The 16,762-nt window shown below is 40.3% G+C and overlaps 3 protein-coding genes and 1 non-coding gene across 5 annotated transcripts; 1 reads left to right on the top strand and 3 right to left on the bottom strand.

Moving 5' to 3' along the window:
* Nucleotides 1-1,884: 1,884 nt before the first annotated feature.
* Nucleotides 1,885-7,568, bottom strand: casp8 (caspase 8, apoptosis-related cysteine peptidase). Its single transcript, XM_067605136.1, has 12 exons — nt 7,421-7,568; nt 6,574-6,731; nt 5,949-6,124; nt 5,723-5,828; nt 4,845-4,974; nt 4,710-4,765; nt 4,562-4,625; nt 4,379-4,443; nt 4,168-4,279; nt 3,947-4,074; nt 3,327-3,718; nt 1,885-2,738 (listed from the first exon to the last, which is right to left on the bottom strand). Exons 2-12 carry the CDS (start codon nt 6,679-6,681, stop codon nt 2,603-2,605), a joined length of 1,473 nt encoding a protein of 490 aa, XP_067461237.1. The 5' UTR covers nt 6,682-6,731; nt 7,421-7,568; the 3' UTR covers nt 1,885-2,602.
* A 352-nt stretch (nt 7,569-7,920) lies between these two features.
* On the bottom strand, nt 7,921-11,135 carry catip (ciliogenesis associated TTC17 interacting protein). The gene is made up of 9 exons (XM_067605140.1): nt 10,800-11,135; nt 10,381-10,566; nt 10,218-10,273; nt 9,953-10,039; nt 9,483-9,650; nt 9,233-9,357; nt 8,612-8,688; nt 8,461-8,528; nt 7,921-8,297 (listed from the first exon to the last, which is right to left on the bottom strand). The coding sequence occupies exons 1-9, from the start codon at nt 10,915-10,917 to the stop codon at nt 8,109-8,111; spliced, it is 1,074 nt and encodes a 357-aa protein (XP_067461241.1). The 5' UTR covers nt 10,918-11,135; the 3' UTR covers nt 7,921-8,108.
* Nucleotides 11,136-11,827: 692 nt separating this feature from the next.
* LOC137193772 (caspase-8-like) lies at nt 11,828-15,082 on the bottom strand. 2 transcript variants are annotated; one of them, XM_067605137.1, is made up of 6 exons: nt 14,788-15,082; nt 13,759-14,105; nt 13,566-13,600; nt 13,034-13,139; nt 12,394-12,940; nt 11,828-12,211 (listed from the first exon to the last, which is right to left on the bottom strand). In XM_067605137.1, exons 2-6 carry the CDS (start codon nt 14,096-14,098, stop codon nt 12,064-12,066), a joined length of 1,176 nt encoding a protein of 391 aa, XP_067461238.1. In that variant the 5' UTR covers nt 14,099-14,105; nt 14,788-15,082; the 3' UTR covers nt 11,828-12,063. The 2 variants fall into 2 exon arrangements, with proteins under 2 accessions (XP_067461238.1, XP_067461240.1); XM_067605139.1 differs by lacking the exon at nt 14,788-15,082 and adding an exon at nt 14,526-14,667.
* Nucleotides 15,083-15,411: 329 nt separating this feature from the next.
* On the top strand, nt 15,412-15,483 carry trnae-cuc (transfer RNA glutamic acid (anticodon CUC)). Its single transcript has one exon. It is a non-coding gene; the product is annotated as a tRNA-Glu (tRNA).
* Nucleotides 15,484-16,762: the final 1,279 nt, after the last annotated feature.

Raw genomic sequence — 16,762 nt, forward strand, 5'->3', positions numbered from 1 at the left:
ATATGCAAAATTCACTTCAGGTGAGTTTAACTGGTGAACACAAGATGTCTCCTTGTTCACTGTAAAGTCTATTTTCATTGTTTCTGCACTGCAGGCTTCAAGTTTCCACATCACACTTGTATAAGTTGAATATTGAACCACGATTGGCTTCTAACTGTTGTGATGTCACAAAACATGCTTGTAGGCCCACTACTTAAAATCTGATTTTTAATGAGCTCAGACAAACTTTCCTCCTTCAGCAGATGAAAGTGAAAACAGCCTTCTAGTGTCAAAGTCTGCACATACAGATGTGGCAGAAATTATTGGTACCCTTGCATTTTATCAAAATAATGCACCATTCGCCCTGAACAGTGTTGAAATAAAAAGATATTTTATTATCAATGAATATCTATGTTTGGTTTGCAGTTGAACAAAACAAAAAAGTTGTGAAAATAACTTAATTTATGTTTATTCTACAAAGACATTCAAAAATAGCCTTGAAAAAATTATTGGTACCCTTTAGAAGTTGTAAGAAATTGATTTGTAGCGATAATTTAGGCAGACTATTATTAGACTATTATTATTATCACAGCTGTTTTCAATCTTGCATCACATTGAACATGGAAAACAGAAGGAAAACTAGAGAAGGTCTGAAGACATTAGAAAAAAAGTAATAGTCAAGCATGGTCAACGTAAAGGTTACAAGACCATCTCCAAAGAGCTTGATGTTCCTGTGACCACTGTTTCCAATATTATTAAGAAGTTTAAGGCTCATCCGTCGCTGTCTGAATGAAAATGGGCTCCATGGTAGAAGACCCAGGAAGACCCCACTTCTAAGAGGGAGACACAAAAAAGCCAGACTGGACTGCCAAAATGTATGTTTACAAGGGAAGAAGAATACACATTTGAGTACAGACTTGATAATCAACATTTTGGTAAAGACTTGATAATCAAGTGACGTCTGGGAACAACCGTTTTATCAACCATACGCCAGCTGTGTCTTTCCTGCCTCCTGACCCCTCTGATTTGGCCTTTTTGAGTCTGAATGCAACACCCCGTCCTGTTTCTGCCCCTTTATTTCACCTACCTGAGTCGCCCCCCTTACTATGTTGACCCTTGATCTTGTATGTGTGTCCCACTGCAAGGTCTGAATGCAAATGCCCTCCCTTCCTACCTTTTGTTTACCATTACTTGATCTTACTATATAAAGTGTTTCCATTTCTTCTGCTCTGGGTCAGTAAGCTCACCGTATTCTGGTATACTAATAAAACCACCACCACAGCAAACTTTGAACAAGGACTTCACTGATTTTCTTCGACACAAGCCACAGACCTTCTGGGAGAGTGTGCTTTGAACAGATGTAACAAAATTAGAGCTTTTTGGTAAATCACACCAACCCAATGTTTACAGAAGAAAAAATGAAGCCTTGAAAGAAAAGAACACCGCGAAACATGAAGGAGGCTCAGTGATGTTTTGGGGTTGCTTTGCTGCCTCAGGCACTGGGTGCCTTGAATCTGTGCAGGGAACAATGAAATCAGAAGACTATCAAGGCATTTTGGAACAAAACATACAGCCCAGTGTCAGAAAGCTGTGTCTTAGTCGCAGGTCATGGGTCTTCCAGCAGGATCAAAAAGCACCCAAGAGTGAATGAGAAGAAAACATTGGACCGTTCTTAAGTGGCTGCTATGAGTCCTGATCTGAATCCCATTGAACATCTGTGGAAAAGTCTGAAACTTGCAGTTGGGAGACAACACCAATCAAACCTGAGAGAACTGGAGGAGTTTGCTCAAGGAGAGTGGGCCGTGTAGAAGTGTAGAAACCTTATTCAGAGTTACAGAAAGCACTTGACTGCAGTTATTGCCTCCAAAGGCTTTGCTACAAAATATTAAGTTAAGGGTAACAATATTTTTGGCCATTTTCACTTGTTTTATTGTATTAAATAATATGTCAAGTTGTAAATCAAAAGCAGTTTCAGTTATATTCAATGTGAAATAAAGAATGATAGATACCATATACTTCTGTAAGTTTCAATTTAATACAGAGAAAAATTAGTTTTTTTTAAAAAATAGGTGGAAGGGTACCAATACATCAATAATTTCGGCCACATCTGTACATCATTCTGCACAGTAAAGCTCAAACATTCAACTGAAGGAACAACAAGAAAAACATATTTTTGAGAGGAGTGGAACTTTAACTAAAAGTAAAAGTACTTAACAGATCTGACTATATGAACATCTACCAATATGAACAAAAATCATTTATATTTTAAGAGAAGTTATTTCAATTTCTCTTACATGACACAATCCTCAAATAATATTGCTTTAATCACCATTATGTGCTTTGTCAATTGACATCAGTGTTACATCAGTTGAGAACTATACACTAGTCTACTAGAGAGGGTTTGTAATAAACTGACAATGCAACTGCTTTGCTGTGGTCTGTAACACTGGTATACTGTGACAAAAAGAAACTCTTTGCAGATTATGTCTTACAATCAGCATCTTACAGAGAGATTAAAAACACACACACTCAACCACAGTCATACACACAGTAAACCAGAGTTGGGTCTTTGTGAATCTGGGAGCTTGACACATTTGCTGTGTTGCACTTGATCGCAGTAAGCTCACACATATTTGAGGACGAGCTTCTTGGTGAGGGTGTATTTGGGCTCTGGCATTTGTTTGTGGGTCAGAAACTCTCCTTTGCTGACCTCCCTGTTCACACGTGTCAGAACAGTGAGGATATCATCGTTCGCCGAGCTGCACAGAAAACATTGGAAACACATTACATATTATGTTGTATTATACGGTACATATAGTTTGTTTTTATAGACATTCTGCCCTCTGATGTATCACATCAAAAGCACAGAAGATACATTTGAAAACACCAAAAGCAGACCTACAAAAACAGAGATGGGATTATTTTCAATTATGTGTATCTGGAAAAACCTGAAAGATTTTGCAAAAAGGATGTCACCATCACAAGGTGCAGTTTATAATGGTGTTTTAAGAGTTTATAGTCGGTCTCAAGCTAGTTAACTGAGGCTATTGGAACTGATGGGATGTTATGAACTATTTTTAATGCCCGTCCACACAGATATTGTTGTGTGTGTATATGCACAGATTTCTTAAAGATCCCTTCCATGTTTGAGGACATAAAATAATAAATAATAATGTGTCTGATGTGGTTTTTACAAACAAAGTTCAATTACTTACTTCTTCTCCAAAATCTAGACTATGAATATGCAAATTATTTTCATTCTCAGTGTTTGTGCACTGGAGACTTCAAGTTTTCACATCACATCAAAAAACACATCATCAGCTTTAACTCATAGACGTGCCTCTCACCTTTCTGCTGATTTATTCAGCTGCCTGCACAGCTCCTGGATGTAGATGGAGCCTGTGGAAGTGTTTCGAAACGACTTGTACTCTGGCACGGTGGCCATGCCCAGCAGGAAGTCTGCATCCCAAGGCACCGTCTCGCCAATGACACGACCCGCGTCTTCCTCCAGGCGGATCTGTCTGTTCCCCTCCTCCTCTCTTGGCCTCGGAGGACACGGCATCGATCCTCTCTGGTAACCGCTTCCCTGACATGCTTGGATGAAGAACAGTTTGGGCTTCCCTGCCAAGGTGGGGGCTTGTCCGCTCTTGAAGGGCCGTGTCAGTTCTTGCAGGGACACGTCTTTCGCGTCTGTCCCAAAGACAAGTCCCTTTTCTCCATGGGAAAGTATGCACACCACCTAAATTCAAAAGCAGCCATTAAAAAAAAAAATTCTGTTTCTAATTATATACATTTTTTTAGATTTGATTCCTCTTAACATGTAGAAAATTCAGCTGGCGTTAAATACAGTTTCAATATGTGCCAGCCATCACAGAAACTCAGGTTGACCTTCCTTTTGAAATGACACATTTGACAGGACTATTATTAAAATGTTGATACAGCTCTGAAGGTGTGAGCCATTGCTTACCAAGGCATCTTCATTCAAAAAATTTCTTTTGCCCAGATTTTTTACTTCTCTTCGCATGGCATCTGCAGTCAAGTCGTTGTGTATCATCACCACAAAGCCAAGACGGGTGAACAATGACTGCAGAGCCTCTGTTTGACCGAAAAAGAGAGACAAATTAATAAGTAATAAACAGCACATGCACAAATCATATCACATAGCTGCTCAAATACAAGGATACGTACTTGAATCCACTTGAGTTCCTGCTCGATTTTTCAGGTCTGTTCCCGAGAAGTCGTCATTGTTGATGATCATACACACACCACGAGGTTTATGAGTCAGAGTGTAGTAGTCTCCCTATGACACAAGCACACCCACATAGACAAATCATGAACATCAATGTCCTGATGAATGAATGAATGAATGAGAGGTATTGGTGATTGTGTGAATGGTTACCTCATCGCCACGATAGGAGGACTCTCTGTTTGCTTCTGCATCAGAGTAAACACGCCCCCCTTCATCTGAGGAACAGAAACAGTGGAGACTTACATTCCTTGTATGACAGAAATAAAAAACACTTTCAGGTGTCATTATTTTATGGCTGTGTAGTTAGTGATGTGGTACAGGAGAGAGACTTACCGATGGACTGAGTCTCAGATATAGACAGCATAGCTTGTGTCGACGGAGGGGAGTTGTTGACCCTCTGTGGAAAGAAAGAAGGAAACAGTCAGTAAACTGGCTTATTGCAGAATAAACCGTACACAAACACACATTTACACACACACACCTGGGCGTCCATGCTGACATGAGAGGGTGATCCAGTTTGACGCTGCTGGTTTACCCCTGCAAACAGTACAATCATTTGATGAACAGTGATATGACCTGTAAATGTGCATGTGCTTGTGTATGTAAGTGGGTCTACCGTCTTGGTAGCGCTGTACAGTCAATGCCAGTTGTTGATCCAGCTCCTTCAGCACTGTATTCAGCTCATTGAGATTTGTATTTGACAGTAGACCAGCCTTTTCCATTTCAGCAAACACATCCAGCGCGGTCTGTAATTAACAGAGACAACTTGTTTGTCTGTGCGTATAAAGGCTTTGCAGTTGGTCTTGAACTAAAGCTAAAGGAGCTAGCGTACAAACACCGCACAGCAAAAAAAGGTCCATGTTCAAGCAGTAGTGCAAATAACACAAATAATTAACCATGATTCAATTATAATTTGATACAGAAAGTTTGTGTCTCAAGCTGAAGGCCTCCAAAATGGCCACCAGGGGGTGCTTACATCATCTTGAGTGGCTTATTTTATACAGAACTGAAGCTGATCCTTGCCCTCCTTCACTCCTGTGTCTATACTTCAGATCACTTGATATAAGAGAACTATAACCCAGTTATCATTTGGAAATATATAAAGAAAATATCCTTCAGCTTTACAGCAATAAAATTTTACTGAGAGCACCGGTGACTAAAAGCACTGTATGTACTGTGCTGTATTTTTGCATACTAAACTCTTATGTTTGTGTGTGATAAAAACATTCTGACTTTACCAATTATGAATCAGGTAAATTCACATTTCAACATGTTGGTGATTCTTTGTTGATTAAAAAAAACAAAAAACAAAACAAGATTTCACTGAAATTACTGGTAAACGTAACATTGCATTTTGGAAGTGTTATAAGCAGTGATTGTTATGAACCTTTCACTCAAAAGTAAAAAAGTCTACATGTTATCATTTGTTATGTAACTGTGGGTGTAGCCAGGTGATTTTCAAGCTGGTGGCAAGGTGTGTGTGTGTGTTCTCACCTCACAAGTCTCTATTCTTATTTTAGACAGCTTGTCTGTCAATAGAAACTTCATCTTTCCAAAATTTTCCTTAGTCAAGTCTTCATATATTTTGTACAGCATCACCCTGACAGAAGAAGAGCAGAGGGGTGGAAAAGAGAAGAAAGGGGAACACAAACATTAACAGCATTCACAAGACTAACACCTTTGGGATTAAAACTGGCTGCATTTTTATCACTGCTTTTACCTGTAATCTGACAGGATGGGATTTGCGTCCGTTTCCTCTGTCCGCCTACTGTCCGTCTCCAGGAGGCCGAGGAGATCAGCTCGCCGGATAGTGTTTAGCAGCTGGGAAAGGAAGACATTGTTCTCCAGTAGACCTTTTTCTTCTAGTCTCAAGAACAGCCCTTTGGCATCTTTGATCTGCATGAGGAAGGCCAAGAAATACAAACATGCATAATGATTTACAAACCTTTGAGATGAGCAACCTTGAAATGAAAACACACACTTTTCCTCCACAGATGGTTTTACTATATTTTGCAATCTCAAAAACTGTAGTTGGAGTCAAATGAGAGGGAGTGCTGAGATATATGAAAGTCCCAAATATGAAATCAAGTCAAGTTGCTGTACTTTGATACAATGTTATATTTTTTCTACATTTACCTTTTGATGATGTCCCCTTGTTTCAGTTTATTCTTTAGTTTGTCTTGATTATAAAGGGGAGGGAAATCATTTTTACCATAGAAAAGTATTATTTTGATGATTGTGATTATGTTGAATATCTGTAGGGTAACCCAACAAAAACTGATGTAACTTCTCAATGTGACCTTTTTCCTCAGACATGGGGTTGAGACGAGGTATGTGGTGCTCACCCCCTCTAAGCGTTTCCTGTTGACAACATCAAGACACAAGAAGCAGAGTTCTGCCACCTCAGAGAGCCCCAGCTCCTCATCTATGTGAGACAGCGTCAACCTATCCATCACTCCCACCAGCAGCAGGCCTGGTGCTCAGCTCACAGTGCCCTGCAAGTCTGTGCCATCCGAGGAGCAGAAACAAGGGAAACAGACAACAGAAAAGTGTGTATGTTTTGTTTTGGAGCAGCCAAAATAAACACATCGTAAACTCCATGTCTAACAGACAGTGAAACATTACATGAGCTAGAAAGACTGGCTTGATAATCTGAAAGCCCACTTTTAATGTAAGACTTTGTATAATTCAGTTTTATCTGGGCAACATATGTGCATATGTATGAGTATATAATGAATATATGTCTCTGTGTTAGTGTTGTATTTTGGTATTTTATCGGTCTCTATAAGTATTTGCTACTTGTTATTTTATGTTTGCCTTCTGAAAAGCACTTTGTAATTTTTATATGTGAGTTAAATCAAACTTTGCTATTATTACATTACCAACAGTAACTCTGTAGGATCATTTTAGTGATATTTTAATCACTAAATAGACCCAACGCTGCGGTGGCGTCACTGAAAAACACTTCAGCCAGTCGACGATGAAAATGATAAACTTTACTTGTTTTGAAAAATGTCACGTCATGTCGGTGTGACGTTAGCTTTACGTTACCGTCAACTGAACCAAACGTTAAAAGTTACACAGTAGACTGTATGTTAGGGTTAGTTACATGTAACGTTAAAGGCTGCTGAGTTAACAACAGTCTGACAGTTAGTTCAGGAGAGATAACGTTAACTTTACGTTAAAACTTACCGTTAGTGTTTCACTGTCAGTTTACTTCCAATAAACGACCAGACGCGTCTCCTCTTAATCAAATACAATTCAGATGAAGTTCGAAGCGAAATATTCCGAAACTTCAGCGCTTCCCTGTTGTCTCCTCTTGTTGTCACTTTCAGTTTTATGGGAAATATGCGCCACAGTGGTAGCTTGTCATGAACCTTCAAAATAAAAGCTGTTTATGGACGACGCAGAGGGATTTTAAATATAATTCATTTGTACTGAGTATTTATTTTTTCTTTCGGATTAGCCTGCGTGAAGTTGCTAAACCAGACCAGCCTGCACGACTGTCCTACAAGCTCCAGTCTCACCCTAGAGAAGGTTGTTGTAGAACGTCTTTTCTTTTCTCCTTTTATTTTGAAGAGCTTGTCAGGTGAGTTAGCACAGCTTGTTGTTCATTGGTCTGACGATAGACTGTAACTGCATCACCAAGACAAATCTGACAGTGTACCAACATTAAACCAAACTACACGTACTGTGTTTGAAACAAACCACTTTATTCTGATCACTACAGTTTTTTGGCAAGATCACACAGCTCAAGTTTGAAAGTTACTGTTCATCTCCACCATGTTTCCTGTTATACCACTAGCCATCTATCACTCAGAAGAAAAGACATTTATAAAAGACTGATTCTGAGAATGTGGAGGTGCCCTTGGTTGTGCTCTCACAGTGACGGGGCTTTCACACTTGGTTCCTGAGGGCGGTGGGAAGCAAATGGGAGGAAGTACTCTCTGGCAAATTGGAAGACATAATCTGGTTTCCTCAGCAGCAAGAACTGCAAGAAGTCAGATATGAGGGCACGGATCTCTGGATGCTGTCTCAGGTATGAAGCATGGTCCGCCTTCAGCTCCTCCTGCCACACCGAGACATAAACATACAGTCATATTCTGCTTTAACGATTTATATTGTATGATGAGATGTACTGGAGGAACAATATTGTTCAGGTACAGTCTGTCTGAATAAATGGGTCAAATATTGAGCCAGTGTCTTTATCATATGTGAACATTACTGCTCACCTTTCTGTCCAGGAACTTGGAACGCATCTGCATGTCTTCTTCCCAAACCAGGGGGATGTTCTCAAAACCTAACATGCACGCACACATACAAACAACATCACTGACTCTGTTACATGTGAGAGTGAGTTTACATGCGTGTGAGAAATGCTACCTTCTTCTAGCTGTGTAGGCAGCCGCAGAATCCTCATTGTGACCGGTGATCCCACCTGCACTCTGCTGGCCAAATGCCTGATAAAAGAAAACAAATTGCTCAACAAATTCATCTAGTTTTTGATTTACTCAGCATCAAAGTCATAAATGGACTCTTGAGTATTAAGAATAACTTAATGATTTGCTAAAAATATTGCTTGAAGAACAGTTTTAGTTTTTGAAACTTACTTGAGTAGAATTGCAAGGCTAATAAAATGCCTTGCTATTTTCTAGTAACTGACAACACCACATAATTAATGTGAACCCCCCTCATTAAAACCTGGATCCGCCCCTGACATGTTACGCAATCTTGTATCCAGTCAATAGTGTACCAGTCCCCATCCATGTCCTCGCATCAAGCGATACAGGGCGACAGAAACAGCCACCTTAAATCCGTCCTTCTCTTAGTCCTCTAAGACTAGTTGTTGAAATTGGCCAGATTTTCAATGCATTACCATAACACAACACATTTTTACATTTACATATTTACTTAAAAATGAAGATAACCATTCTTTTTCATTCAAATTATTAGTAAAATTTTCAGAGTGGTAGAAACCTGGAGAAGTATACTCATTGAGCTTACCCATCAGGCAGGAAGTAGCACTGCCAGGTGGTGGGGCTGTCCTCCACAGAATGAACAATCCTCTCTATCCCGAAGACCTCCACAGTTTCACCCTCAACCTCCATCTGCTTCAGACCCAGCTCACTCTGACCGCAAACAGATAATCGGAGTTCATAATTAGACACTTTTTCTGAGAGAGAAAAAAAAAATCTCACATTCAAAGATCAGACACTGAATGAGCAAGAGGTCTCATACAGACTGAATTACTTACAAAGGTGGTGTGGATGATGCGTAATCCCTGGTCGAAGGAGATGAAGGTCATGTGTTCTGGCACCTTCTTCCTCAAAGCAATCAGACGCATCAGCAGTAAATTGGAACCTTCGGTTACCAGCCCTCTTACTGCAGACATGGGATAAGAAACACTCTCCTTCGTCACCTCCTGCACACACAAACACATACAAAAACAATTACACCTCACAGTAAACAAGCAAGAATTTTATGATTGGTGGTGTAAAGTTGAGATAATCAAGAACTAAATTTTCATAAAAGTATATCACCATGGCAGTGTAAATTTAAATTTGTATTAAAACTGTTATCAGATGGACATTTAGATCCTCATTTTGCAAAATGGTACAAGTGCAAGTTGTATGAGATTTTAGGTTTTTGTTAGCATCTATTTTATATAAAAATGTTCACAAGGTCTGGGGCTGTTGACTCTCACTCTATCACTTCTTCTCTCACCTCTCCTACGGTGGTAACTTTATTGATCATCATCTGCCCTTCATGTTGCACCATGCGACACCTCTTGTCCAAACTGTGTCCCTCAAGCTGAAGGAGGGATTCACATGTGTTTAAAGGCAGGAAATGCAAAATAAACAGCCAATAAAATGACATAAGAATGGAAGGCAAGCAAGTGTCCAATGTACAATGGACATTAATCAGGGTACAATGTTTTCATTTAGTGCAACAGCTGATCTACAGTGTTGTGTGTTCAAAAGAAACTCACCTTCACATACTCGTGGTAATCTTCCTCCAGCACCTCCAGGTCTGTGGTTAGGTAGGCTTAAATTGACAATGAAGGCAGGAAAAAAGAAATGAAGATAGGGTATACTGACCCACCTGTAAATGGACATAACAATGGAGATCGACCCGTTTTTGCCTCCCCTCACCTGTCACTGTTGTTCCACAGGGGGAGTCGTCGATGGCTCCTTGGCTTTGAGCGTGTAGCAGCATACAGGGCTGCTGGACTCTCAGAGCAAACTCCACTGTCACACTGAACTTCCCCAGGTCTCTGCCGCCCTCCGACACAGTCACCAGGGAGTCTGGAAACACACACTTCTGCAGTTCTGCAGGCTCTGAGGAGGGTAAGGGAACTTTAGATTGGACAAAAGTCATAACAGGACCATTTCAAACATTTCTTAAGCTGACATTCTGCTAATTGCTTATATGAAACGAACAGCTTCCTTGTAAATTCTGTGTAGCATCTCAAGATGTGCCAAAACCAGGTGGTGTTAACTCTCAGGCGTACGTAATGTCTGTCTCCCTTTGACTCTATGGGCTGGACTAGAGAGAAAACAAGTCAACTCACCAATGCTGGACATGAATGTGATAGCTTCGTCAGAGGCTTTCAACTCCTCTCCGTAGTCGGGTCCTTCAGTCCCCGTTAAGGCACCGGCAGGAGTGTCGTCTTCCAGCGGGGCTTCCATCCTCAACGCTGCCTTTATTTAAGGCAGATACTCCCTGTAGCAAAATAAGTCCGTGTGTAGGTAAACTAGCTTTAAAAGGCAGACCTTTGTGGCGACAGATAGGTTGTTTTTGTCATTTTTGTGCCAAGCAGCCTTTTACTGTACTTGTATGTACAGCCTTGTTTCGGATACACGAGCTGTCATGGCAACGATGCTGCAGTATCGTAAAGATGGTTGTAAGCGTGCAACCGAATCTGGACGAGCTGCCATGGCAACGATGCTACAGTACCGTAAACATGGTTATATGCGTGCAGCCGAATCTGGACGTTATTCCCCACCAACGCAGATGCACTCAAATCCTGTAGACTGATCTCTTAAGGTTTGTAGGTTAGTGTTTTTTGTTGTTGTTAAAACTAAAAATAGGAAAGTTCAAAATAATGACAATAGCCAAAATTTAAGCCAAAATAAGCCAATTTTTAAAGAGGCAAAAACAAACAAAAAACAAAAGTGATAAATGGCTTTTTTCTTAATCTTGCAGACACAAAGACATTGTGTTACTATAATGCAGGGGTCAGCAATTAGGTTCAACCATGGCCCAGTTTTTTTACTGCACTGCTGTACAGGCGCGGAAAGAACAGTCCAATATGCTTTTAATGTGTTTTGTTTCTTTCTTTACATTAATTCAATAATAAAATTGATTTATAAAAATATTTTAGGGTTGTACCTGAGGGCAGATGTCATAATTCCTATTAGTGAGGGCTAGCAGAGTTACAGCAGCTTATGTTAACCAGTGGTGGAATGTAACTACGTACATACAAAATTGTACTTGTACTTCACTTGAGTATCGCCACAGGTTTTTCACATTAAAGGGTAAGTCTGGTGGTATTCTATATGTTTCTTATTGTCAACAAATCACACAGAAAGACCAAAATCAACAATCAACAATTTATTCTACTAAAAAGTATTGTCTGTGCAGTCTCTGTACAACAGAACTTGTCCAGAAACCTTGAACACATCTGTGAGCCACACTGTTACACTGCGTGTTATATTCCTTCATTACAACCAACATGATCACTGTAGTTAACTTTGAGTCTGTCCCATACATTGTCCTTGTCATCGCCTCAGCAGTGCCTCTAATTATTTCCCTTTTGTTGTGGAGACGAAGCTTCAGTTGTGATGTGGCGACAACACAAGTTTCTTCCTCAGCGTGAACCTAACTTCAGGCATCTGCTTGGCTTTACCTAGGTTACGGGAGCCCTCTTTCTGGCTTACTTCACTGTTGACACGGTGAAGGATTGTGGTGGCGTCCTCACCCCTGAAACAATATGCAGCATATAAAACATATTACTCACTGTCAGTGCTATGATCAGATAAATGGTACAGTATACATTGCATTAACTAGAATATCAACAGGTTGATGAAATATTGTGGAGCAGAGAAGTTTATCATTTTTTACTAGTAAATATTTCAACATATAATTTTGAGTTTTATATTTACCTCAGACAGCCCTCCTTTAGCTGCTGACACACAGACTGGATAAACCAGCTCCCATCAATTATATGTCTCATTGATACATAATCTTCAACAGTGGCAATGGCAACCAGAAAATCGGCTTCCCGAGGGATGAACATTGATTCAGAATCGTCAGCCTGCAGATCTGGTGATAACACTCCTGGCTGTCGATCCTTCCCCTGGCAGGCCTGGATCAGGAACACTTTGGGCTTGCCAGTGAGAACTGAGTGATCTGTCGCCTTGAATGTTGTAGTAATTTGTTTAATGGAGAGGTGCTCGCAATCAGTCCCTGAAACAACACCCAGTGATCCGTGACTCAGAACACAGCAGATGAAGGCATCGCCATGTTTAGGAGCCTCCTGAAGACCAGTGAATCCACTGCCAGACCACTCCTCTACGTTGAACTCCTGCAGCTGAGAGATGTCGTCCAGAGAGGCAAAGACTTTCAGTGCACGATCCATCTGGTCCCTGGTTTGATCTTTACACATCAGCACTCTGAAGCCCAGCCAGCTGAACACCTCTGCCAAACTTCCTGCAGAAAATTTAAGTTAAAAAACTTGAAGTTTAAACCACCAATAAACAAGACAATAATGTAAATTGTGAATCTGTCTCCTCCGCTACATACGAGCATCTTTGTCGGTTCCTCTTCTCACTCTGCCATCCATGAAATTCTCGTTGTTTATGATCACACAGAGGCCGACAGGATGGCTGTTCAACTGATACTGGTCATCCTAAAAACAATGAAAACAGAACTACAGTTGGACATTTCTACAACCTGATGTTGAAACTGACTGGAGTGGATCATTTCTGACATTCAAATACTTTACTTAGAGTTTTACTTAAAGGACGGGTTCACATTTTCACTAAAAGACTGTAAATTCAGTAGATACTTGAAAAATTGTAAACCTCTCCTTTAAGGGATTATATTTACTTCTATTTCCTTGTGTATCTTTTATGAGATATAACAGTATTACTAAGCTAATATGCGCTAATAAGCATCTGTCCGCAGGCCTTGCAATGACAACATGTCTTGTAGTAATCTGTGAGGAGGAAAAAGTATTTAAACTCCGTCTTGTGTCTTTTCAAGAAAGTCTGCATAAACATACTGATTCAAGCATTGTAACGTGTGCTGTTTCATGTTTAGGTAAAGACCTCACCTCCTTCCGCCTTTTGCTCTCTTGTGAAGGACCATCTGCGGAAATCAGAGTAAAACAGAATTATACTTCCCAACATGAAACTCTGTACTTTTTGATGAAGGCATAAGTTGTTTCATGTGAAACACACCATGGGCTTCTATATGAGGAATGCTAGACAGTCATTTCTGTACTGAACTTGTGTGTGTTAACATACCACTGTTAACTGAACGAGTTGCTTGGACAGGCAAAGGTAAACGGCAGGTGTCATTCTTTTGTATGTTCTTCAAGTCTGGGAAAGTCGTCTTCACGTCCTCATCAGTTTGCAGGAGGTTCAGGAAGTCTCGGCAGGTGTCCTCTCCTTTATCCATGATCTTATCCACAAGTGCAATGACGTGCCCCTCTACATCTTCTCTGTTGATGCTTTTAAGGTTGTTGTACTCACGCTGAGTTATAAGTTTCTTCTCATAAACCTTGTTGAGGATCAGCTTTTGGTCTCCACACAAAGTCGCTAGAATGGCTGTTTTATTACGTCTCACTGTGTCTTTGGCTGACATGATGAATCTGAAATAGAGACACAGAAACACAAACAACAAGATATTCATGAGAATTCATGTTGCTCTTAAAGTGCACCAGTCAATACAGGAATACTGGGTTTCTGCTTTATTACCCTTGGAGTCAAACCCTGTTTTTGGAAACTAATAGGCTATAGTTTCATAGCTTCATCACTCAGAGCCATATGGCACATATTGCACTATAATTACTCATTTTGTAGCATTTCACTCCAGTGAGATTAAGGCAACAGGTTTCTACTGTCAAATTCAGTTGCATGTGTGCCTGGTTTCCCTGCAAAATGCGTTAATATGGATCTTAAACGAACTAGTTTGGAGACAAGCAAACTGTCGTTTAATCATATAAAAACCAGTTACTTACTGTAGTAGCATTGTTATAACTACCACTCAGAGCCACAATGGCACATATTACCTTTTCGTTTAGTAGCTTCTTCACTCACGAGGCAACAGGTTTCAGTTACCTGTGACTAGTTTGCCTGTAAAATTAGCTAATATGGCTTTTAAAATGTAACTAGCCGGTTGGGATTCAAGCAAACTTCAGTCGTCTCTATATTTTACGCCTGGTTCTACACAGCGTCAGAATGTTTCCGGTTAACTTTGACCACTTTCTACGACGACAGAATGAAAAGTATCGTTTAATAACTAAACTGAAGCATACAGTTAAATTAACTTACTGTCAGGAAGTCTTCCCTGTCGATTTTACTGTCAGTACAGTGAGTCTTAGAAGAAGTTCCTGTTCTTGTGCCGCTATCGTTTCAAAACTCCACCTCAAATGAAACAATGCTTAGAGGGCATGTTGTGTTTTTAAACTAAGCAAAGCCGCCTTCTCGAGACTTACAAGGGCTGGTGAGATGTAGTGGAGAGACAATGGAAATGCATGTATGTGATACGTGTCCACCACCCAGTGGAGGGCTTGTGAAGTGGATTGATAGTGAGGAAACATCCACAACAACTTCAATTACCGCCAAGACTATCACGAGTGGTGTTTTTAGCCCCGTGGCCACAAGGGACAGTAATGAGTATCACAGTAAAGTGAGTGTAAAACGATCAACGATGCACTCGACAACTTAACCTAGTAGACAAGCTGTTGATATACAAAGTTGAGGTTTATGCTTTATTGGAAGTGGTCTCGCTTTTACCAGTGTAGAGGATAAAAGGTTGAGGAGCAGCTTTTTTTTTTTTTTTTAAACAAACGATTGTTTGTAAATGTTGTCGGTAGAAATGTCAATATGAATACTAAAAACTAGTTATGTCATGTCACCTTCATATATGAATTCACCTACAAATCTCAACAGCGGTCCCTGGTGGTCTAGTGGTTAGGATTCGGCGCTCTCACCGCCGCGGCCCGGGTTCGATTCCCGGTCAGGGAACTACTTTTGATCATCTACACTGAGAAATGTCTCTCAGTCTTGAGAAATTGTCACGCAGACTACAATATCACAATGTCCAAATGTCGCAAACTGTCAGAACACTACTTTATGTGCAGAATTGTTTTTCGTTTTGTTGTCATCTTTTATGTTTTTTAGTCATTGGCTAGTTATTATCTACCTGTTTCCGAGATAAATAACATGGAAAATAATGTAATGTTGAAATTAGAGTGTTTCAATCAATGGGATAATGGGTGTGAGTCTGGGAGGCGTTATTTAAAGAAGAGGAATCTCTTATCATATTTGTGTGAAGCAAAAGTATAAGAACCCTTGCTTTCGGTAACTGGTTTGACCCCCCCCCTTTCAGCAAAAACAACCAAACATTTCCTGTAACTGTAACTGTTCAGCCCTGAACATTAGCTTGGAGGAAGTTAAGCCCATTCCTGACTAACTCAGGAATGTTGGAGGGCTTCTTTGCATGAACTGCCTGCTTCTGGTCCTTCCACAGTATTTCTTTAAGATTAAGGTCAGGACTTTGACTCTGCCATTCCAAAACATTATCTTTCTTCTGCTCTAACCGTTCTTTTTTAGAGCGACTAAGGCTGTTGTCTTACTTCATGACCTACCTTCTGTTGGGCTTCAGTTCACAGACCGATACCTTGTCATTTTCCTGTAGAATTTGCTGGTACTACTCAGACCTCATAGCTCCTTCAGTGATTGCAAGCTGTCCTGGTTCAGAGGAGGCAAAGCAGCCCAAACCACGATACTACTACCACCATGTTTCACTGATGGGATATCATCACCAAATGTAATGCTTCAAGTCGAAAAGTTCAATTCTGGTCTCATCCATCCACAAAACATTTTTCCAATCGCCTTCTGGCTTATCCACGTTGTCTTGAGCGAACCGTAGACAGCAGCAATGTTCTTTTTGGAGAGAAGTAGGTTTCCCCTTGTAACCCTGCCGTCCAACAATGGTGTTGGACGTCTTCAATTTGTAAACGATCTTCCTGACAGCAGGGCCAGCTCTAGCCATTTTGATGCCCGAGGCGAGATAAGGATTTGGTGCCCTCACCCAACCACATTCCACCCAAATCATCCCACCAGTGCTGCCTCGTCACCACCCGCTCATTCTACAGTAAAAATATGGAAAAACATCAGACACCACAATGGTTTCAAGACAAAAATATATATTTTTATTTTCATAAATTACTTCTCAAAGAAACCAATCATGTATCAAAGAATGAATAAATTGTTAAATATTACCAGCTTTCTGTTAGTAACA

The sequence above is a fragment of the Thunnus thynnus genome, chromosome 12 (genome assembly GCF_963924715.1).
Source record: "Thunnus thynnus chromosome 12, fThuThy2.1, whole genome shotgun sequence".
NCBI lineage: Eukaryota > Metazoa > Chordata > Actinopteri > Scombriformes > Scombridae > Thunnus > Thunnus thynnus.

What these genes read in the sequence shown, in the direction of transcription:
- catip (XM_067605140.1), bottom strand. Translation starts at nt 10,917, where the DNA reads ATGGAAGCCCCGCTGGAAGACGACACTCCTGCCGGTGCCTTAACGGGG. An exon ending in CACATTCATGTCCAGCATTG is followed by an intron (nt 10,567 to 10,799) that starts GTGAGTTGACTT and finishes TACCCTCCTCAG; the next exon opens with AGCCTGCAGAACTGCAGAAG. An exon ending in GCCTACACAGCTAGAAGAAG is followed by an intron (nt 8,529 to 8,611) that starts GTAGCATTTCTC and finishes CGTGCATGTTAG; the next exon opens with GTTTTGAGAACATCCCCCTG.
- casp8 (XM_067605136.1), bottom strand. Translation starts at nt 6,681, where the DNA reads ATGGATAGGTTGACGCTGTCTCACATAGATGAGGAGCTGGGGCTCTCT. An exon ending in TAAGAATAGAGACTTGTGAG is followed by an intron (nt 4,975 to 5,722) that starts GTGAGAACACAC and finishes TGTTAATTACAG; the next exon opens with ACCGCGCTGGATGTGTTTGC. An exon ending in ATGTCAGCATGGACGCCCAG is followed by an intron (nt 4,626 to 4,709) that starts GTGTGTGTGTGT and finishes TTCTTTCCACAG; the next exon opens with AGGGTCAACAACTCCCCTCC.
- LOC137193772 (XM_067605137.1), bottom strand. Translation starts at nt 14,098, where the DNA reads ATGTCAGCCAAAGACACAGTGAGACGTAATAAAACAGCCATTCTAGCG. An exon ending in AACTCGTTCAGTTAACAGTG is followed by an intron (nt 13,601 to 13,758) that starts GTATGTTAACAC and finishes TGATTTCCGCAG; the next exon opens with ATGGTCCTTCACAAGAGAGC. An exon ending in AGGAACCGACAAAGATGCTC is followed by an intron (nt 12,941 to 13,033) that starts GTATGTAGCGGA and finishes AATTTTCTGCAG; the next exon opens with GAAGTTTGGCAGAGGTGTTC.